The sequence below is a fragment of the Acomys minous genome (genome assembly GCF_964271855.1).
Source record: "Acomys minous genome assembly, chromosome: 3".
Classification (NCBI taxonomy): Eukaryota; Metazoa; Chordata; class Mammalia; order Rodentia; family Muridae; genus Acomys; species Acomys minous.
Window position 1 is genome coordinate 2,906,400 of NC_140485.1, and position 23,670 is coordinate 2,930,069.

The window sequence follows — 23,670 nt, forward strand, 5'->3', positions numbered from 1 at the left end:
ATTTTTGTATTATGATATGGCTACAAGACTATGGGGGCATGTAAGTGGAAGGTAGGTTTAAGTAAGAATGACTTCCATAGGCTCATATATTTGAATGCTTAGACACCACGGAGATTGTTTGAAAGGATTAGAAGGGCTAGGAGGTGTGGCCTTAGGAGGTGTGGCCTTAGGAGGTGTGGCCCCATTGGAAGAAGTGTGCTGCTGGGAGAGGGCGCTGAGGTTTCAAAAGCCCAGCCTGGACCAGTGTCTCCCATCTCTCTTGCTCTGTTCTCAGATCAGGATGCAGCTCCAGCACCATGCCTGCCTGGCACCATGCTGTCTGCCATGATCACAGTGGACTAAGTCTCTGAAACTTTCTTAAGTACTTTCTTTAGTAAGAGTTGCCTCGTGTCTCACCGTAGCAGTAGAACATTGACTAAGCCAGTGGTTCCAGAGCAAACACTGAGGCTGACTGAGAAAACAAAACAAATCCCCGAGGAGTGGGAGATGCTGCTCATCAATTAAGAGTGTGAGTTGCTCTTGAGGAGGAACGGAATATGGCTCTTACCACCTGCATGGCACTCCCAAACATGTATAGTTACACTTCCCAAGGACCCGACACCTTCTTGTGACCTCTGAAGGTGCCAGGCGGTACACATATGCGGTACACATACATATATGCAAGTAAGCACTCATACACACAAAAATATAATAAACACATCTTTAAAAATCTGATTTACTTATGGCTAGGCCCAGATGGATTCACTGGTGAATTTACCAGACTTGCAAAGGAGAGCACCACCAATGCCTCTCAAACTATTCCATGAAACAGGAAGGGAGCACTTCCAAACTCTTTCTATAATGCCAATATTTTCCTGATAGCAAAACCAATAAAGGCACAACAAAACAAAATGATAGACAAATCTCCCTGAACACAGGCACACAAAGTTCACAACAAAATGCTTCAAACTAAATTCACTAAGACATCAAAATGGAAACATTCACCACAATAAAGCTCAACATATACACAACAATAAATATAACATATTAATGAGTAGACTCAAAAGATACAAACCACACGGTCCTCTCAGTAGATACAGAAAAGACTTCTGACAAAAATCCAATATTCTTTCATGACAAAAGTCCCACAGAACCTAGGAGCAGAAGGAATATATCTCAACACTGTTTATAAAGGCTACGTATAACAATGCTATCGTGAGGCAAGCAGATCACCGTGAGTTCGAGGCCAGCCTGGTCTACAAAAGAATCCAGGACAGCCAAGGTTAACACAGAGAGACTCTGTCTTGGGGGAGGGAAGGGGAGAGAAAAAACAAACAAACAAAAAGCCCAATGCTATAGCAACAACACGACAGCAGCACCGTTACAGCACAGGGGACACTGTAAAGCCGTCCCAGTGAAGTCAGGACAAAGACAAAGGAGTCTTCCTTCTCCATGCTGGTTAAAGGTGCTGAAGGCCTAATCGAGAGAAGAAACACCAGAGAACCAAACAGGACATGAAAGAGTCAAATGATCTGTGTTTGCAGATTCTATAAAGAAGAGGCCCAACAAACTCCACCAGAAAACTCTTACAACTGATAAGCACTTTTGGCAAAGTGGCGGGATACAAAATTGACACACAAAAATCAGTAGCTCCTCCTATATGTCACTAGCAAACATACTGAGAAATAGGGCAAGCAATCCTATTCACAACTGCCCTCGAATCACACATAACCTTGGAAAAGCCTAACCAAGGAACTTAAAGATGTTTATAATGAAAACTTTAAAATACTTTAGAGAAACTGAAGAAGAATCCAAAAGATGGAAAGACCTCTCATGCTCATGCTATTTTACCAAAAGCAAGCTATAGATTCAGTGTAACCTTTATCAAAATTCTCATGCCATTTCCCACAGAAATAGAAATAACAACCTTAGAATTTATTTGAAAGTACAAAAGATTTCAGCTAGCCCAAGCACAATAGTCCTAAGGGATGGGGGGGGGGGGAGTTGGAGGCATTATCATACCTAATTTCTAGGTATCTTACAGAACTATGGTAAAAACAACAACAAATAAAAAACAAACAAAAACGTACACGGTAAGGCACAAAAACAGACACACAAATCAATGGAACAGAACAGAAGGTCCATATACAACTGCAGCTAAAAATAAACCGGACACAGAAACCTGAGGCAGGAACTGAGGCAGAGGCCCTGAGATAAACACCTGTCACTTGTTACCCTTCTTACACGGCGTGTTCTCCAGGGCATGCTCAGCCTGCCTTCCTTCACCACCCAGGGCCAGGGTTAGCGCTGCCTACCTTGGGTGGGGTTGGGCCCTCCCATATGAATCATCAGCCGAGAAAATGCCCCATAGGCTTGTCTATAAACCAATCTGCATGAGTATTTTTCAACTGAGGATCTGTCTTTCCAAATGACTCTGGTTTGTATCAGGTTGACAGTATCAGCCAGCACACTCAGTGTAATGAAAACGCCACAGGAAACTTGCTACCCTGCAAGGAAAAAAAGTAGAGTGCACTCCCTCTGTGCCTTAAAGGCACCCGGCTCACTGAAGACAAAGGCACTGAAATGGTGGCACAATTGCGAATGCCGTTTCAGGCCCTGACGTGTGCCAACAGTCTATACATCCTCACCAAGGCCAAGACCAGGACAAGTCTCCCATGAGTACCCAGGGCAGGAGCCAGCAGAGAGCCCATCAAGACTTCCTGTTAGCATGCCCACCCACTTCCTGTCTCTTGAGCTTATGAATGCAGACCGCATTCAACAGTTTGCGAAGAGGACTTAACTTGAAGTAAGCTAAGATTTCCCTTTGAAAATGTGTACACCTCTGCTACACCTACCAGCTGCAGGTAACCGGATAAAACACGTACTGCCCCTCAGCCCACTTTGCAAGTGGATAAAGAAGGCTTGAGTGGATGGTAGAACTCACTCTCAGGAGTCCAGCAGTTACCCAGTTCTGCTGATAAAGCTGCCATACCAATGAGGAGCTCACATGGGGACAGGGAAGAAGGTAGCTGAACAGCTTCCTACCTAACTAGGTAGTGACAGAAATGCCATGACCACCAGAGGGGCGAGTGGCACAGCCACCCTCTGCTCAGGAAGCATTTGGAAGGTTGACTGAAACCAGGTAAACAGTAGGGTAGGTGTATTCCAGCCAAACACCAAAAAGGCCAGCGATGTGGACTAGCATGTTGCATCAGGGCATGACATCTGACCTGGCACTGTGAAGGACATGCCACAAGTCTACACTGCAGGCCAGCAGGAGAACCCAGCATGCGGCTGTTCCAGCTGGAAGCGGGCACATGCAGTGGGCTTCCTCAAGACCAGCAACAGAGAAGAGCTGGCATGGGGCCTGGCACTCACTTCTGGTCCTTAGAGGAGGACAGATCTGAGAATTGGGAATATGCTTATGTTAGCAACATACAGATTCCCCAGCCCCACGGGAAAAAATCCACATCCCATTGTCACACACACCCAGATTACTGGATTTGGGGTCCACTTGAATTTGGCAACTAACTCTGAGGATCCTGCCTGCCAAGAACACAACTTGTGATCTGAGGACAACTGAGAAATGCTCCTCAGTAGGATGGATCCTCCCTCATCTAGAGCCTCATTGTAAGACTGGAGGGCTAGTGACACAGCTCAGTCAGTACAGTGCCTGCTGTGAAACAGGAAGACCTGAGTTTGGATCCCCAGGCCCACATAAAAACTGGATGTGTGCCTGTCAGTCTAGTGCTGGCGGTGGGGTGGAGTCAGTCAGATCCTTGGAACTCAGTGGCTGAATCCAGCTGAATGGATGAGCCTCAGGTCCACTGAGAGAACTTGTCGTGAAAAATAAGATACAGAGCAATCAGAAGAAACATTCAACATTAACCGCTGGCCTACACACACACACACACACACATCCACCAGTGAGAAGATGTGGTATCTAGGCTGTGAACCACAAAATTTTCTGTGGATTTGCAATCAATATTTAAAAAAAAAACTTTCAAATATCATCTTTAGCTGGATTTTTCTTCAAAGCAGACATATTTCTGAGGAAAAACGTAGGTCAAAAAAGCAACCCAGAAAAAAAGAAAAAGAAAAGAAAATACAAATGACCATACCAACAAATTCCCACGATTAGGAATTTTAAATTTTAAAGGCTACCAAAGACCGAGGCTATTTAAATTGACAAAGTCTGAGCGCCCCCTGATGGCCAATTGCAGCTCCTACAGCACACGCTGTAATTGTAGCTGCCCCGGGGTCAACTTGTTTACTCCTTCCTATCAAAATAATCAAAGTGACTTTTTTTTTTTTAAACAAAAGTGTTCTGTTCAAGAAAAAAAAAGTATGCGTTTATGACAGTGAATGTGGAATGTTTAGGACGCTTCTAATTTAGTAAGATTTAAGGTCAATGCAGATTTCCTGAGCTACAGATGGAGATGGGCACTTTCATAAGGGTACATAAAGGACTACCAGGAATTTTTCGCTTTTATTTCAGTGGACAACTAGTGTCTAAGTATCTGCACACCACTCCAGGGAAAACAACACAAACGGGCCAGACGGGAAAGAAAAGCTCCGGCCACCATCTACCATCAGCTGCAGGCTGGCGCCCTCCGCTGGCCGCTCCCATGGCTGCAGGCTGGTAAGGAATGCCACCCACGGCGGCCCTGCCAACGGGTGCGGGTGGCCTGGTGACTTTTAGTACCTTTCCCCCAGGCAATTATGTTGCAAGCGCACACTCTTTTCTTTTGGCAAAAATCTTATCTTGATTCAACCAGAAGGCTGGAGTTACAAGGGAAGCGGTAAGCGGAATTTACAAGGGAGCTGTGAAGATACACTCTCCAGGAAATAAATGGGTCCTGGAGAGTGGGGCGGCTTCCTGGGGAAGGTAGAGAGCGACAGTGTTTGCAGAGGGGGAAGCGCTGGCATGCACCCCGGAACAAAAGGGAACAAGTGCTCTTCACTCGGAGAACAGCTTCCTATTAGGACTCACTCCTTCCTACACCATGCCTTTCATCCCCACTCAACCACGAAATGATTTTACTGAGGCAAATACAATGGTAGAAACAGATTTACACTGAAAGAATCTTTAATAATAAACTGTTGCCGATCGGCCTAGCTGCCCGTGATTTATAATACAATAAACATCGGAATCTATTACGGCTCATACACTGAGGCCTCTGCTCTGCAAAACGGAATATGAAAGCGCGAGGACCCGCCGCCGCCGTCACAATAAAATGAGCATGTGTAAATGTGCTAAGAGTATCTCTTTGCATCTTTTATAGCTTGTGTGTATTAATCTGTAACGCTTATTAAGAAAGTCATTGCTATGCAAAGCAGCACCCAATCCCTTTCTCTGCTTTTCAACAGAGCGCACTGTTTAGCCAATAGGAGGGACCCTCTGGCCCTCATTCAACATTCAGCACAGGCAACGTTTGCACAATGCATCTCTCAAAGGCGGCTGAAAAGAAGGCCTTAATACTCATGTAAACAACTGCAAACCAATTACTTAATGAATCAGGCCCACACATAATGAGGTGCAGACAAAGAGCTATAAATGCATTTTTGCGCCCAAGCCCCTGCTTTAAAGTAAAATCCCTCAGCTGTAGTTTGGGCTTAACTAGCACATCATAATTATTGTCTCTAGGACATCAGAGGAAGCCATTTTTTTTTTTAAGGTCCAAGGGGGTCTTTTTTTTTTTTTTGAGGTTGCTCATCAGCTCACTGACAAAATACAGCAAAGAAGAATTTTTAAAAGTGCTACAGCAGCGCAGCACTGCTATGTTTATCCTCAAGTACTGGGCTTCGAGACCACTTGTAAAAGCAATAAAGCACGAGAGTGACTGCACTAAGTGGGACCCTTAAATGTACGCCTCTAAGAAACTCCAGCAGAGCCGGGCACAGACTGCAAGCCTGGAGCTCGGGAAGCCCAGGGCGGGGCGGTAACAGCAGCAGGCCCAGCACGAGAACCGGACCGAGCACAGTGGCACAAAGAGCTGCACGCACCCTTCAGAGCCCCCCGTGCTACATTACTGTCAAGTGTGCAGAAAGCAACGGTTCCTCGAAGAATTCCTGGTGGGTTTATTCTTCTTAAAGGGGGGTGATGAGATCACTTAAGATTTATTAGAAAATTAATTCCATACAGAAATATAAAAAAAGAGGGTCCTTACTTTAATTTGTAGGAAAACAAAGTGGCTAGGTGTGAATAGCCAGCAGAGAAAATATCCTACATGAGCTTCTTGCTTTCTAAGGGCCTCTAAGAACTTCCCAAAGAACGCACATAAACTTGTTTTAATGGCAGGCGGCAGTGGTGGCACACTCCTTTAATCCAGATTTCTGTGAGTTTGAGGCCAGCCTGGTCTACAGAGTGAGTTCCAGGGCAGTTAGGGCTACACAGAGAAACCTTGTCTCTGTGTGTGTGGGGAGGGGTAAGAAAGAACTTGTTTTAATGTCTTTAAAATATAACTGAGATAAATGTTTCCAACAATCTTAAAAACTCAAGGGACGTATTTTTAAGCCAAATGCTATCATTAAAACTGGAAACTAGAGACTTTACTGACCTTTAAAAGGTTTCTTAAAATAGCCACGTATGGTGGTACACACCTGTAATCCCAGCAGTCTGGGAGGCATAGACAGGGGGATCTCTGAGTTTGAGGCCAGCCTGGTCTATAAAGAGAGTCCAGGGCAGTCAAGGCTACACAGAGAATCCCTGTCTCAAAAAAACAACAAAAGAAAAGAAAATTCTTGGGCCAGGCGTGGTGGCGCACGCCTTTAACCTCAGCACTCGGGAGGCAGAGGCAGGCGGATTGCTGTGAGTTCGAGGCCAGTCTGGTCTGCAAAGTGAGTCCACGATAGCCAAGGCTAACCCAGAGAGACTCTGTCTTGAAAAACCAAAAACCAAAAGCAAAACAACCAAACAACAGAAAAACCAGAAAAGAAAAATTCTCTTGAACTTGAGTTTATAGTGTAGCCCTAACGATACAGTATTCAACACTCCCAAACCCAGTGAGCTCCTACTTTTCTCTAAAAATGTGAGCAAAACCCAGGTATGAAAGGTAATTCCTTATAAACAAAGAAGCATTTTGGATATTCATCAAGTTTCTAAAAGCAAAAATTTTAGAATAAACACTTTTTTAGAAAGTCAAACCATCCAAATCATCCATGTCCTAAGATACTGTGTAATGCTTTTGTGAAATACAAATGAACAGATTTTTTTTTCCACTTTCATTTCCTTTCAATATGACATTTCTGGATCAGGTCATTTTGTTACTTGGGCATTATACACAGCAGTGGAAATGTAAAGGTCATGTTTTAACATTTTAGCAGGGTCAAGTAGTAAATTCAAAGGTCATACAATCATCAAAGGACAACTTCGTAATGAGCTATTACAAAGGAAACTTGTTACATTGTTTGAAATAGTATTTAGCCCAAAGTAACAGTGTAGGTGGTATGTCAGGCAACTGCTCAGATTCATACAGTAAATGCTTCTGAAGCCACTGCATGTTAGCGTTGGATGCGGATGGCAAATGCAGCACGCAACTCACTTACTACAGTTCACAAAACTTGTATAAAGTATTACATTTTAGGAAATGTCAAAAGATCAACTCTGTGCTTTGAGGAGAATAAGCAAGATCAAATCAGAAAAGGACGGAGTAGTGTGGCACAAAGACTTGGTTTAAAAAAAGAAACCACACACAAGAACTAATATGGAGCAACTTTCTATCCGGCGCCTCAGAAAGAAGAAACGCAGCACTTTATTTCTCGGGAGGCCTGCGTCTTCTCCTTGCCCTTCTCCTGACAACCTCCTTTGTGTGGTCTCTAAGCAGCCCCACTGCGAGCAGCTGTAAACGCTAATTTGTGGTTCACTGAGGTGTCAATTGAGTCTTAAACCAAGGAAACAACAGCTGCAAAACAATACTTGGCTCTGGTGCAAATATTTTCAAAGGTAGACTAAAGTTTCAACTGTTACTTTAAATAAACAACAACAACAACAACAAAAAACCCCAAACCATACCCCTCCATCAAGTCAGACAACAAAACAGCACGCAGCCAGGGCTGAACTCACTTCGTAGTGACATTCCTCATCTTGTTACTGGTATTCAGAAAGGCTTTCACGACTTTACCTTGACAAAGGACTTCCTTCACTAGAAGAAAAACTAGCTTCCGAAGCGACTTTGTGGGCTGTCTTTGTCTTGAACGTGTTGCTGCCAATATCCAAACCTGTGACAATCACAAACAAGGAGTGAGAGTTAGCCACCGCACAGCCAGGAAACAAATGCAGACACAGTCTCCCAGCAATTTTGGAAAATCAAGAGGAAGAATCTGTTCAAGCCACAGAATGTTTCAGAGCTTCTAGGGCCAGCGACCAAACACGCATAGAACACTGAAAAGAATTGGGGAATTTTCTTTGTACTAAAAGCAAAACAAAACCCAAAACTGTCCAAGGAGTTCTGTTGAGTTTTACTTTAATTACTCGTTCTTTTTTGTGGTATGGGGACTGAACCCAAGACCTCCTCGAATGTGCTAAGCAAGCACATGACCTAGGCTAAGTCCTCAGCAAGTTCTGCTTTAAATGGCCAAGATGTATACATCCAAGCATGAGTTGAATAATTTTTTCTTTTAAGGACCCAGACAGGGATGGCTCACCCAGACGACAGGTACGGGAGCCAGGTCTCAGACATAACGGACACTCCTGGATGACAAGCACCCACGCTCTCCACTCTGAAGCCCTTTGCTAAATCTTGTTTCTCATCCCACAAAGAAGAGCACATTCCCACTAACAGCCACCAAGGGCACTCACTCTCTCAGCCTGTATTGAGGACGTAGATACACAGCACACCGTCTTCCCTAGGGTGATGGCTGGACTGTTCCCACTGTCCTCAGCCTTGGACATCTCTGCTGCACATCATCTGGTTTCAGTCACCCCAGAGCCCACACTGAATGCACAGGCTGTGCCTGCATGCAGGCTGTGCAGCAGAATAACTCTCTCAGCACCATGTCCACACTGAACTCAAACAGGTCTCCACATTCCCACAGGACAGGTTTGAGTTATGAAAAATGGGGTTCAAAATGTAAGTGGGTCTCCTCAGGAACAGATCTGGAGACAGAGACCCAAAACATCTGAGAAAGTAGCTGAAACATGACTGCTCCTTTAGGAGTGAGAGGTGAGGAAGCCCCCTCTCCCACCAATGCCTGTCAGTGCTGGCAAGTTTCCCTTCGCCCTCACAGATGCTCTTCTCTGCAGCTCACAGGGGTGAGAAGGTGATGGCGAGTGAGGAGTGAATGCGAGGCCCAGTGCTACCATCAGGCCACCTGCCTCCTTCACAGCATCCAGTGTGACTGAGAGACGGACTGAGAGATGGAAGCTGCCTCTGCTGAGCTGTACAGCCTGTGAAGTGCCACGTCACAAATGAGACGTTTAACAGGACGTGATCAAAATACACTGTATACGTATATGAACTTTTCAAAAATAAATATTATTTAAAATAAGCTATTAATATATTTAATAGTAGTGTATTTTTATAGACATCCAAGAGATGCCAATTTATGCCAAATACTTGTCTTTTGTACCTCCCCCCCCCAATCAGGTATCAAAATCACTGCCAGCTGGGCAGTGGTGGCGCACGCCTTTAATCTCAGCACTTGGGAGGCAGAGGCAGGCAAAGTTCTGAGTTCAAGGGCAGCCTGGTCTACCAAGTGAGTTCCAGGCCAGCCAGGGCAACAGAGAGAAAGTCTGTCTCAAAAACAAAACAAAACAAAAAACCCAAAACCCCCAAGCCAACCAACTAACCAAAAAACAAAACAAGAAAATATACTTGCCAAAACATTTGCAGCACTGCCTTCCCAAATATGTGAGGCCGCTAAGGAGGTGTTACTCCCTTGAGACCTTATGTTAGACAAACTCCTTCTAAGACCCGCCTCAGTTCGGGCTGTGTGTCTCCGACATGAGCAGACGGATGACCCACACTGAGAGCTTTCCACAACCCAGACAGAGGCCCCTTCTTCACACCCCAAGGGACAACGATTTCTACATTTTCAGAGCTAAATCGTAGCCCCCAAATGGCTGCTCCCCAGGAGCTTTTCCTTACAGGCTAGGATAGGTCTTTAACCTCAAGTGGCTTACTGAATCCTGAATGCTACAAAATAAATTACTCTGACACTAATATTGACTAAAAATGTAGTCTCCAAATATGGGCAGTTCTGATGCACCTAAGCATATGTCTTGGAAAAGTATCTGTCTGCGGAAGACGCGGCTGAGACAATGGAAACCTGAATGTGGTCCAAGAACTAGATGACATTAAGAAACCACTGTGTGCACACGCTTCAGCAGCACGAACACTGAGGCTGGAACGATACAGAGAAGATTAGCATGGCCCCTGTGCAACAATGACACACAAATTCGTGAAGCGTTCCATATTTTTTACAGCTTCTGTGACAAGATTTTTTTGTTTGTCTGTTTGTTTTATTTTACTGGAGGGAGTAGACGGATTTGGGGCCATGATGTGTAAATTACAGACATTCAATAAAGGTAAAATAAAAATAAAAAAAAAAAGAAATCACTGTGCAACTGATAGGAAAAATAGAGTATGATCATAGAAAAATAAAGCCATTCCAGGCTGGAAAGATACTCAGTGGCTAAGAGTACTAATTCCTCTTGCAGAGGACCTGGGTTCGATTCCCAGCACCTCTATAGTGATTTATAATTAACTGTAACTATGGTTCTAGAGACTACAACACTCTCTTCTGACATCCATGAGCATCCGGCATGCATACAGCACACACTCACACATACAGGCAAAATGCATATACCACAGAAAATAAAACATGCAAGTCTAAAATTTTAAAAAAGTCACCATACATTTTCTCCTATATTATTTACCTTTTATTAAGTTTGTTAAATTGAACAATATATAAAAAATGAGATACAATAAAATGAAAACCACTAGAAGAAAATTAAAATTGAAACAAAATCCTAGATTCAAGAAACTATATTTAACCCTAAATATTAGCTTTCTTGGGGTTTACAGTCCTTTCACTGTACGAGTGGAGAATTTCCCAGCATTCACACAAGAGTGACAGAGAGCACAAAGTTGCCCATGTGATGATGAAGGGAGGAAGAGACACAAGGAAGAGGAGCCTGGAGCGCCTTCTGCCATTATGGTCTGTGAGACAGAATCACACACAGGGTCTGTGAGCGCTATTCCCCTGCTGGGTCCCAGGTACCCAGAAGGGAGGGTCCTTCCAAATGCTCGTCTGCTAAGGAGGAAAGCGCTCTTGCTCACTCAGACTCAGTACCACTCATCATCACAAAGCAAACCCTAAAACCACCACGCTTCTCTCAGTGTAGTCCTGGCTGCTACCCCGAGCCCCATTCAAGTGTTGAATCTGCCTCTACTTACATGAAAATTGACTTTCAAATCTCTCTTCCGTTTCATCTGAATTATCCTGAAGAGTGGACTTCTTCAGTAACTGGTAGGCTTTTGTTTCTACAGATGAGGGAAACCACGGAAACATTCTACTTTCAACTGTTCAGAACTGTTTCTTGAATTCCTCCGAGGCTACCATTTCTCAAGTGCATGGTCTCCCTAACTAGGTCTCCTCTAAATTGGCAATTTCCTACCTCCCCCTCCCAATCGAATGCCACAAATAAAAACTGCATTGCACCTAAATTTTAAGATTCAGGGACGAATTTAAGAGTTTATTTGAGGCTGACAATTTCAGTCATGTAAGTGGACCTGTGTGTAGCTTCATTATCAAAACGAACAGCTTCTGTGCATTCTCAGCCTGCAGAAGCAGCATCCTGGGAGGCAGCCACTCCAGAGAGCTGCAGGCCCCAATCCTGAGGCAGTGTAGGGCTCAGAAAGAGTGGAGGGAGAAAGGCCTTAAAGATCTTAGGAGGGGCAGAGGCAGTAGGATGCAGTCAATGAAAATTCTAATCCCAAGGGGTAAGAAGAGTGCGCTTGCTAGCAGAAAGCAAGGCTGGGTGGGCAGAGGGATCAGCAAAGGTTCAAGTTAGATGCTAGCAAAGGCTCTCTCTGACAGGGCGAGGACCTGAACAGGATCCAGAGAGGCTGTGTGAGCTGTAAGGTGCTAAGTGGTTGTGGACCAGCTTCAGACTCTTCTTGGGCAAGAGTGCACATTTTGCTAAGAGGGTCTAAGGCAATGCAGAACCCCCACAACAGTCTAGAAGACTTAGCCAGGAAGCCAACTTCACTTTGCAAAAAGGCCAAACAACGCATGTGAGGTTTTTTTTTTTTTAAACTTAGGACCAGGATCTCCTGGAAGGAAAAAAGAGAGTAAGGAATCAAGCAGTTAACGCTGCAGTGTGCAGCTGCCTTGCCAATCAAGTTATAAAGTAAATGGTTAGGTGAATAAAAGAGAAAAAGTAACATGTAGAAATAAAAGCTGGCCTGCTATAAACAAAGGACTAAGGGCCAAAGAATAGACTCTCATCCTGACTGCAAGTAAGGCGCAAATCTGAAAATGTGAGCACCAGGTAGCTGCTAAGGGCCTGATGTACATAGTAGCCTGTGCTTTGGAACTCTTGGGAAACACTTCTCTCATCTGCAATGTTAATCTCTCAAAAACTATGGAGTAGTAAAAATGATTAGATAAAACCAACATTTTTAAAGAAGCCAATTCTTTTCATACACAGAGACATATATATGTATCCTCCAGTGTTTGGTTCTGCAGTCAAATTTTAACTTAATGCAGTTTAAAGCATACAACAAGGCAAGGGGTCCACACCCAGTGTAGTGTCTACCAGGAGATTAAACCTCTCCTGTTTATTAATTCCAGGCTGATGACACAATGAGATAGATGTATTTCCTCTACTTTGTTACATAAGCTGCCAGAGCCCAATCATCCATCTTCCTGCAAAGCTGAGGGACCACTAAGACCGTTTCTTTTTCTTTTTTTTTCTTTTTGATATGCATTTTGGGCCTAGGAAATAGAAGCAGCTAGAGAAGAAAAAAAAAAAAGTGACAATGTGCCGAGTGAGGGGGGTGGGAGAGGGATGATGCTGAGGGGAGAAAGGAAAAGCCTCAACTTCTTGTCTTTTATTCTCTTTTATATGCAAATGTACACCTGCTAAAATACTCCTAAATCTACAAATAAAAAGAATATATCTGATGAACAAGTGCTTTTAATAGCCCATTACAAGATACACATGTGTTTCACTAGCCTCTAAGGAGTTTCTGGAGGCAAAGAATCTGCCCACTGCTTTTGCAGAAATCCTTAATGAAAAAAAAAAAAAAGAAAAAAAAAAGAATAGGGTCTGGGAAGGAATAACAAAAGGAGATACAACAATACTATCACCGCAGCAAGGAAAGCAGACCTTGAACCCACAGAGAACTGGGGCGTTCAACTAAGGATGTGTAAGTACTGCTCCTATATGAAGTGGGTAGAAATTCTAAAATTAAAATTGAAACACACTTTCTGTATAAAGAATGCTAAGGTTTTATTTATTACTTTTCATATATTTCTATACATGTTAAAAACGGGTTTTTCATGTTATATGAGGTGCGCTGCAGATGAAGCAAACTCAGTTGCTTTTGCAAAATAACATTAAAAGCAAAAGTTGTATTTCTAAAATTAATTCAAAAGACACATATTAACACTTTAAGGCCACAAGCCAGGTATCTAGTAATCTGCTCAAATAAAAATGAAAAAAAAAAATGAATATGAGTACCTATACAATTAGGAAAATATGGAAGATGCTTGTCTATTTAAGACTTCAGAGGAAAAAGGGCCCCAAGTCTACAATTGTGGGCAGCACCAGCATGGGTCTGCACAGGGGCTCTTCATGTCTGGACTTCCGCGCTAGCCCTGTCCCCCAGCCAACAACCCACTATGAGGTTTCTCTATCTGCTTCCTCCACGGGGCGTTGCTGACACACAAGGAACTCACACCCAAGTCACAGGGGCTGCTGGGGCCGCACCAGAAAAGACATTTACATACCACTTTTAATTTCTGAGAATCAACAATTAAATCTGAAAATAAATGCCGGGCTTGTAACTGACCTTTCATGGCTGCTCCCAAGCTGAACTGAAACAGCTCTGAGGGTACCACCTCTGCCTCTCTGTGGCCTTCAGTCACACATCCACACCGATCCAAAACCAAACATGGGTTAAAAATATTTTGGGAAAAAAAAAGATGTTAGTATTGGGTATTTACAAACATTTTCTTCTTGTCATTACTTCCTAAATGACACACTATTATGTAGCATTTACATCACATTAGGTGTTTAAAGTAATCTAGAGGAGACTTGAAATGTGTGGAAGGGTATAGGTAGACTCTATGGAAATACCAAACCATTTTATACACTGGAGTTGAGCATGTGTGCAGTCTGGTGTTCAAGGGGTCCTGGAGCCTATTCCCCTGTGTCCTGAGGGACAACTGTACCTCCCTACAAAACTTAACAACGGCACTGCCTGCTGCTCACCACTGTTTAATCACAGGAGGTTAATCTCTGTTAAAGCTGAGGATGCGATGCACGGGCTCATGCACGCTGAGTCAGAGCGCTAGCACTGAGCCACACTCAGTTCTGTGCAGCTCTGTAAACACAGTCTGTAGCAACTGATGCTCACTAATCTGTGGGAACAGAAGAATCCGACCTATTGGCATTTTCTTTGTCACTTACGGAACAGCCAGGAAGAATGGGCATGAGGGGACCCAAATGCTAAAAACGTAAAACCCTACAGTGGGCTCAATGCTGCCTTCTTCACCTCCAAATTCAAATCTGCTCAAGCCTCAGAACGTGATCTTCTTTGGTAACAGATTATTGTAGACACGTTAGCTGAGGAGGGCAAGATGACATCTTCCTGCACTTTCACTAGAACCTACTTGGTACAGGAGCAGACACACACACAAAAGGGGGCGGCGTGAAAGAGGCAAACGCAAACACCGAGGAGATGACATCACAAACCAAAACCACAGACGCTGGGAAGAGTTGTTCCCTGGAGCTTGACCCTGATGGGACCTTGGTTTTCTGCATCGTGAACTGTGACAGAATAATCCTACTGTTTTTGTCTCCATTTCTGAAGTAAGCTTCCCATTAGTGCCGCCGCGTCTCGGCTGCACCTGTTGAGGATCTGGGACTACAAGCAGAGGTCACTGCACCCGGAAGCTTGTGGCACTGGCACAGCAGCTCGAAGAAAACAATGTTCTCCCCAACTCCCGATTTTATCAACATGTTTAAATCCTGACCTCTTCTCTCAATTCGAATTGTCTGTGTAAAATAAAGGCCATTTTACAACCTGATCCATAGAGGCTCTCCCAGCTTTGCGATTCCTACTCCACAACGCTCAGTCTGGACACAGACCTGGATGTGTAATACAATGCTTACGCCTGGGACCTACACTGGGAAGTCCTGATGTCGCACAGCACAGAAAGCCCACGTGGAGTTTTACTGTAGATTCACTGGGAGAATCTCTCAAGCCTGAGTTCGTGTCCTCAAATGCAGGCACACTAAGCGACAGCAGTCCTCAGCAAGGTCCTTCCACTCTTACACATCCACATTGACTGCCTCTGTCCCCCAACTGCAAGCAGGAGGTAATAGGCTCAATGGCAGAGGTGCTGGCGCCAGAGACAGACTACCACGAACAACAGCATAGCAAATGACGCTCTGGTTCCCGTTCATTGGAAGTTCCTTGACCCGGCACAGCATATAACATGTCTCTACTAATTCTTCCCAGTAAAGTACTTCTGGGACAAGGCAAGAAAAAAGTGTTCTTAGTGAACTTGCCGTCCTGGAGGTTATATGCCACTACACTTGGGTGGCCCAAGCTTGTCACAGCATTCTTTTCTCCTGGGGTAAATCCAGTCACCAATGACAACCTGGCCATTGTATGTTTCCAGCTCCTTTTCAGCTTGGTTATATAAAACAGAGGCTTTAATGTTTGGAGAGCTGGTGTCCAGAACCCAAGCAGCACCCTGTGAGCAGATGCTGCCCTGTGAAGCTTCTCCATGGATGCTCCAGTGTGACGGTGCGAGTGTCAGCTGGCTGAAGGATATTGAGGAGGAATGGCACAGTGAAGCAACACTTTTAACACAGCTTGACCAACAGAATTGGTGTTAAAAGAATGAGAGGCTGAATGGACATTCTTAGAGGCTTAATCCTCTTGAGATAAAAGCCGTCAGCCCTTTTCACATGCAGCTTAAGGAGACGAGTTTTGCCAGGATGGGCACGTGGGGTGGGGAAAGTGGTGGTGGAGTGAAAGATTGAGAGTCGGCGTCCTGGCCTGAATCAACAAGCATTTATGGAGACGCCTTAATTCCCCATCTTTATTCCTTTGTTTGACAAATTAAGGGTCCACTGTGTGACATACACATCTAAGGTGCTGGGTTTTTATGATTTAATGTAAAGTATCATTTGCTTAGATGAAAGCTTGGTGCTGAAAGGGCCATTGGTGTGAATACAAATAAAAGTGCCATCACTGGGGATGTGAGCACTTCAGAGGAACATGTTCTCTTTAGCCTTACTAAGCATCACTTTCTTCCCGGCTTGAGTGTTTCCAGGGAAACTGACCAGAGCATCTTGCACCCTTCGCATGGTTTCAGAGGTCCAGCTGTGCCTGTCCCACTTTATAAAAAGCAAGCCTCTTAGGATGGCCCTGGAAAGTTCTTCAAGCAGTTCACTTCTCTAGGTGAAGCCAAAGAGAAAGGAAAGGCGTGGCTGCTCCCCACTGGTTCCCAGAGCATCCTTGTTAAGCTCATCTTTTGCTAATAAATACACTGTGGTCTAATTGACCCAGATGCCCTGATACAGCTGCCTTTGTGCTGCTAAAGCAAAAGTCAAGATGGAGGAATGAAAACATTGAATCTCCAAGTTTGAGTTGGATTCCACATCCACTGAGCTGGCCCCAACCTTTTCTTTGTTTCTGTTTGACCAGCAGGGTGAGTTACTCTAATTGAGTCCTAAAGGACTGTTACAAAGGTTAGAAATGGCTGAGGCTTACTGCGGGCAGGGTAGTCTTTTCTGTCCTTAGTATCTCAAGACTCAGTCCAAGTAGTGTGCTAATAATTTAAACATGTAACTGGTGTATTACCTATCACATGCAGACACACGTGTTCATAGATATAACATTAATCTTTGTTTTATCTGGATTTCTTCAGTAAGACACTAGACAAATACACAGGGGTAGACTGTTAACAACAAGGAGGTCTGTGGAAATCCTTGATTTTGTCAACTGAGGAATGTGTGCTGTCTGAGGTTCATTCTGTATGCCAACTAACAAGGCACATGCCTCTGGGAGGATAGTGAAATCTTTAAGGATGGACTTCTCTGCTACAGAGGATGCACAATTAAGAGGGGGAGTAAAGATACTGGAACACTGGCACACTGATCCCCTTAGTGGAACACTGGCACACTGATCCCCTTAGTGGAACACTGGCACACTGACCCCCTTAGTGGAACACTGGCACACTGACCCCCTTAGTGGAACACTGGCACACTGACCCCCTTAGTGGAACACTGGCACACTGACCCCCTTAGTGGAACACTGGCACACTGATCCCCCTTAGTGGAACACTGACATACTGACCCCTTTAGAGGAACACTGGCACACTGACCCCCTTAGTGGAACACTGGCACACTGACCCCCCTTAGTAGAACACTGGCACACTGATCCCCTTAGTGGAACACTGGCACACTGACCCCCCTTAGTGGAACACTGGCACACTGATCCCCTTAGTGGAACACTGGCACACTGACCCCCTTAGTGGAACACTGGCACACTGATCCCCTTAGTGGAACACTGGCACACTGACCCCCTTAGTGGAACACTGGCACACTGACCCCCTTAGTGGAACACTGGCACACTGATCCCCTTAGTGGAACACTGGCACACTGACCCCCTTAGTGGAACACTGGCACACTGATCCCCTTAGTGGAACACTGGCACACTGACCCCCTTAGTGGAACACTGGCACACTGATCCCTCAGTGCACAGTGAGAGCCACAGCCTCTGTAGGAAGGAAGGAAGGAAGGAAGGAAGGGAGGGAGGGAGGGAGGGAGAGGAGAGAGGGCATGGGCTGTAAACAGAAGTCCCATAGGGTTGGCTGTGGTCCAGGTTCTCAGCCCTGAGCCTCACACCTGGAAGGCTCAGAGCTTTGCTTTATTAAATGAGGCGCTACAGCCTTTGTTACTGACCCTCTCTCCACAGTTGTGCACAGTAAAAGGTCTGCTTTGCACAAAGCAGCTCCTCAACTACACAGAGAGAGCTAATGTGTCCTTCTCATGTTAATGCCTCAAGACACTCGTTCACTTCAGAGCCGTGCACTGGAGCCGTGCACTGGAGCCCGCCCTGGGCCGCTGACTGCCCTCCTGCTTGCCTACTGCTTTCTAAATGGATGTGAAGCAGGCAGACAGAGGAAGAGCCACATTGAGAGCATTTCTGCACATCAGGGTTACTATTATAACCTGGTCAAACCAAGGGAGAGTTCTATCAGTGGCTTTCAATCTTATACCCCAAGGTGATTTGACTAGAGTAACCCCAAGTCTCATTAGGAATCAGTTTCATTTACTAGGAAGGTTCCCCCCAAAACTGAGATGCAGAAAAACAATAAGGATAATTTTACTATATTGCAAAAGCTGATATCCCATTTGACCTGCTATTTTTTTTAAGGTCCCATATATGTGAATATATATGTGTGTTTCACAAAAAATTAATGTTAGCCATTAAGAAGGACTTCATTAAGCCTAGTATACACAAACAAAACAATAAACAAAGAAAAAAGGACTTCATTTTCAATTACATAACGTATTTGTGAATTGGAGGCTCACACTTTTTAGTTTCCTTCAAATTCTTCAACATGGTCCTGTATAGTATGTATGTACACTGCATAAAGCAAGTGACCTAGGGGTTGGCCTCAAAATATGTTATTTATCTTAGTATTTTCTGCACAGAGTGCATTTTGGGTAATGTTGCATTGTCCATCGACACTTACTAGCTAGCACATCAGGAAATGCCTGCTGCACGGCCATCAAGGCCCTCAGTAGTGCACAGTCACTGAAGGCTCCTAGGCACACAGCGCCAGATGGCTCAGATCCCAGGAGCTAGCCTGAAATTCATCACTAAGGGTTTCCCTTATGGGACTAACTGGAATTTCCAAAAGTATACAGAAAAATTTCAAGACTTTCTTCCAAAGAGTTAAAAGCATCTTTGTGGAGTCAAATCATTAGCTGTGTCCTCAAGCGGGATTTCTTGAAGGAGCTCTGAAGAGCACTGCTGGGGAGCACCACCTAAGGACTCTCAGTCACACTGTGCTCAGGCTCTTCTTGGTCCTCAGTCACTTTGTAACTCGGGGATGGTGAGCAATGACAGGTAACGCTGTCAGACAGCCAGACAGGCTACTGGAGGCCCATCTGGCGACTTCGCTTTCTGAGGTGCTGCACCCTCACCGCTCTTTGAGCTTGCTTTGTGAATGTTAGGGGCTGTGAGACCCAGCACAGAAGACCTTACTATCACCGACATTTGCATGGATAATATTACTGTTTACCACAGACAGGAGGTCTTGAACAGCTACTGCCTATTTGCCACTTTCACACTTGTCTCATCACATTTAATTTTTTAAAAAAATATTTATTTATTAAGTATACAATGTTTTGCCTGCACAACAGAAGAGGGCACCAGATCTCATTATAGATGTTTGTGAGCCACCATGTGGTTGCTGGGAATTGAACTCAGAACCTTTGGAAGAGCAGGCAGTATTCTTAACATGTGAGCCATCTCTCCAGCCCACATTTAATTTTTTTAAATATAGTTTTTCCAACACAATATTTTTATTGATTATTTGGGAGTTTCACATCATGCAACCTGATCACACTCACTTCCCAGTCCTCTTTTTTTTTTTTTTTTTTTGAGACAGGGCTTTATTCTGTGGACCTGGCTGGCTTTGAACTCGCAGTACTCCTCCTCCCTCTGCCTTTCATATACTAGATGACAGGTTTACACATCACACCTGGCTGACTCCATTCCACCCTTAAGACAGCCTGTTAGAGAGTACATATGCTTTCCCTACTTAGTGGCACAGCCGAGAGGGAAACAGACTGATGTCAAAACCCAGGCTCAACTGCTAGTCTCTTCAACATCCAGAGGACAGTTTCTGGAGAATATTCTAGATAGAGTGCTCATAAAGCCACCATGAACCTACATGAACATGATAAGCAATATACTACTATAAAGGGTGGGCACACCGAATCTTAAACTAAACATTACATGCTTGCCTTACTCTACAAGAAGATCAAATCTCCAAATAATTATGATAACGGACAAAACATTTTTTAAATGATAAAGATCGAGACTTTAAGAGACCAAGTAGTTATGAGGATAGACACAGCAAGACAACAGCAGCAGAGCCGGGGTACACGAGACACTTAGACATGAGCTCCATGGGAAGCTCCAGGGTGCTTAGAAGGACAGGGCATGGGGGGTGAGGACAGAACAGCAATGTTCTAGTAAAAAGCACTTAGCAAAGTTTTCCAGGACTCTAGTGCTAGTTTGTTTGTTTGTTTGTTTGTTTAGAGATAGGGTCTCTCTGTGTAGCCTGGCTGTCCAGGAACTCACTCTGCAGACCAGGCTGGCCTCCAACTCAGAGATCCGCCTGCCTCTGCCTCCTGAGTGCTGGGACTACAGACCCGAGCCACCTGGCCTGCCTCTCCTGTGTAATTTTACAGTGGCTACTGCTTCAGTATGCTAAAGCACAGTATTCTCTGCCAACTTCTGACAGCTAGAGAGTGGGCTGTTAGAATTACGACTTATTTTAAATAAGTATACAGGTGACCCTTCATGATCACAGGCTTAGAGTCCTAACTGAAATACATTCAGAAGCCATTAAATACCTCCGCACTCAAAGGCAGCTACAAGGAAAGGACAGGCAAGCGACTCCGTCTGTTTACTCCTGCTCTCAGCTGGCGTCTCTCAAGCTTAGGGATCATCTCTATTTCTTCTACTAACAACAATAATAACAAACAAACAAAAAACCCCAGGGAACCCTGTCAGCATTTCCTCAGAATGACAAGTAAAAGCACAGTGGACATCAGTGGGGAGAATGTTTAAAAATAAGGTGAAACATTACATATACATAATAATTGCTCTGGTGTAAACTCCATTTTCAAAACAAGAGTTCATTACAGAAGCTGAGTTCATCATGCCGTGAATTACATTACCATAAAAGCAAGCCGGTCTGCTCTGCATGTAAACAAGGACAAAGCTGCCTCATATGCACATGCATGCCCCAGCACCTCGGCAACCACGTGCTCACTTGTATAAATATTGAAAGTCAGACCTTTGAATTTATAATGAAGCAACATACCACTTTACAAAATAAGGATCTAGTAAATTTAGATGTACAGCAAATAAGGCTCCGTTCAGAATACTAATTGTGGCTTGCTAATATTCTAAGCCTAAAAAAATGTAATGATACAATTCAGATTCTGTCTACAAACACACCTAACATGTGTGCAGAAGTCTTACTAGGTCTTATGGATGAAGCATGATTATTGCCGGATAGCGTTTGCACCCAAGGCACAAGCAAACTTCCTATCTAGTACATTTTAAAAACATTAGTGTTAAGGCGTTTTAAGCTCAGTTAGTACAGGAAAAAAAAAAAAAGAGCAGAAACATCTATACTTTGCCATTTAGTTACTGGCCGACTGACCAGGGCCCCGACAGCGCCTACAGGTGCTGCACAGCTGCGTGACGGAGGCGCTTACAGGCAAGGGGTGTTCAGGGTCAAGACGCAGAGCTCAGTGCTCAGGGCTGCTTGGGTCACAGCAGCAGCACAGCTTGCACGCAGCAGCTGAGATTATTCTGTCTCCACCTCACTGAGTCACTGGACCCAGCACCAGTTAACCCTGAATGCTCTGGTTACGCAGAAAGACTGCATGTGGGGACGGAAACTGTCGGGTGTGTGGAGCCTTCCCTGTGACTGGGGCAGCAGCCGTGCTTGCTACCTTGCTCTCATCTCTACAGCACTTGAGACTTCTAAAAATTAGAAACATAGTAAGAATGTGTTTCAATATTATGGAGCAAATTTACTCTTCAGCACAGGGTTGGAACCTAGGGCCTCACACATGCTAGGCACTAGCTACCCTCCCAGCCTTATCTGTGTTTTGTATTAAGATTGATTTTATTAGTCAGGCAGTGGTGGCGCACGCCTTTAATCCCAGCACTCAGGAGACAGAGGCAGGCGGATCGCTGTGAGTTCAGGGCCAGCCTGGTCTACAAAGCGAGCCCAGGACAGCCAAGGCTACACAGAGAAACCCTGTCTCGAAAAACCAAAAATAAATAAGTAAAATTTAAAAAGACTGATTTTATGTGCAAGAATGTTTTGCCTGCATGAAGCCAGATGAGAGCAGGAATAAACAGACAGATGTAGACTGCCACGTGGGTGCTGGAAACCTCAATCCTCCCCAAGGGAAGCCAGTGCTCTTAACCTCTGAGGCATGGAGTTTTGATTATTTTATTTTTATAGTTTTTATTAATTTATTTCTTGTCTAGAGGGTGCTGTAAGTGATTGGTTTAAGATTTCCTAACATGCAAGCGCTTACTTCACTAGAGGCTCAACAGAGCTGCACTTAGGGTTCCCACTCTTGCCCTGCCTGAGGACACACACATTACCCAAAGGCACCTCAAAACAAGCAGCACGCTGGGCACCTGAAACCCGGGCTTTGGCTAATGGTACTTACACACGTGCCTCGAGGATAGGAAGCTGTGGGGACTCTGAATGCCTCTTTGCTGTGAACACCGCACACAATAGTTACCTTGCTCCCCTGTAAGGACACTGTTGAGCCGCAGAGCGGGTTTTGCTTCTTTTGTTCCATTATTGTCTTTCAGAATTGATGGCATGCTGCAAGATGACCCGTCACTGCCAACAGCTGGCCTGGGGCCACAGCCTTCCTTAAGGACTTTTCTCAGGGCTGTTGCCTACAGCGTTTCAAAAAAAGTACAAACACACAAAAAAAGTCAAAACAAACTAGAACCCTGTTCTGGCTCTCAAAGACTTAGACTTAAAATACAACTTTAGGTTAAGCTTTACCTAGAATTTAATTTGTTTCCTGACATTAAAATGTCATCAAGATCAAAATAACAGAGGAGGGCAGTTTATTTGTTTGTTTGTTTAGAGAAAGGGGGAGAACCGACAAGACACTGGTGAGCAGGAAGGTGGGGAGGACCTGAGAAGAGTTGAGAAAGGGGAAAAATAATGATGAAAATAGATGAGAAAGTTTTAATTTTTAAAAATCTGGTTATTTTCAGCACAATTTAATTATACATAACAAATTTCATTTGCAATAATGTGGTGTTTTTGAAGGCTGAACTTGCGTACTACACAAATGTCCTACTTGAGAAACAGATCTGTGAAATGCGATCACGTCTGCTTACCTGAGATAGCCTAGTCTCCCTTGGTGTGCACTGAAGCTGACCCTCAGGCCTCCTTTCTGAAGGAAAGGTTTACCCTCTCTCTGTATGAACCCTGTTTTTCAGACTCCTAAGAGTTGGCTCAGGGTGTGGAGACAGGCCTCAGCAGTGAGAAGCACTAGCTGCTCCTGCTGAGGCCCTGGGTTTTGTTCCCTGCACCTGTATCAGGCAGCCTGTAATTTCAGTCCCTGGGGATCTGAAGCCTCTTCAGACCACTGTAGATGCCGCATGCATGTGATGAACACAGACATATAGGCACACATATCTATAA

The 23,670-nt window shown here is 44.5% G+C and overlaps 1 protein-coding gene across 6 annotated transcripts in view; it reads right to left on the reverse strand.

Moving 5' to 3' along the window:
• The window catches only part of KIZ (kizuna centrosomal protein), a 103,924-nt gene that overhangs the window by 8,664 nt on the left and 71,590 nt on the right, over nt 1-23,670 (reverse strand). For 3 of the 6 annotated variants that reach the window (XM_084776137.1, XM_084776134.1, XM_084776133.1), the window contains 4 exons: nt 22,745-22,907; nt 14,001-14,066; nt 11,379-11,465; nt 8,103-8,199 (listed from right to left, as the gene is read on the reverse strand). In XM_084776137.1, the coding sequence (XP_084632263.1) occupies nt 8,103-8,199; nt 11,379-11,465; nt 14,001-14,066; nt 22,745-22,907 (413 nt within the window). Of the gene's footprint in view, nt 1-8,102; nt 8,200-11,378; nt 11,466-14,000; nt 14,067-21,814; nt 21,956-22,733; nt 22,908-23,670 lie in introns of those variants that run through there. The other 3 variants (XM_084776135.1, XM_084776136.1, XM_084776138.1) reach the window with 3 other exon arrangements.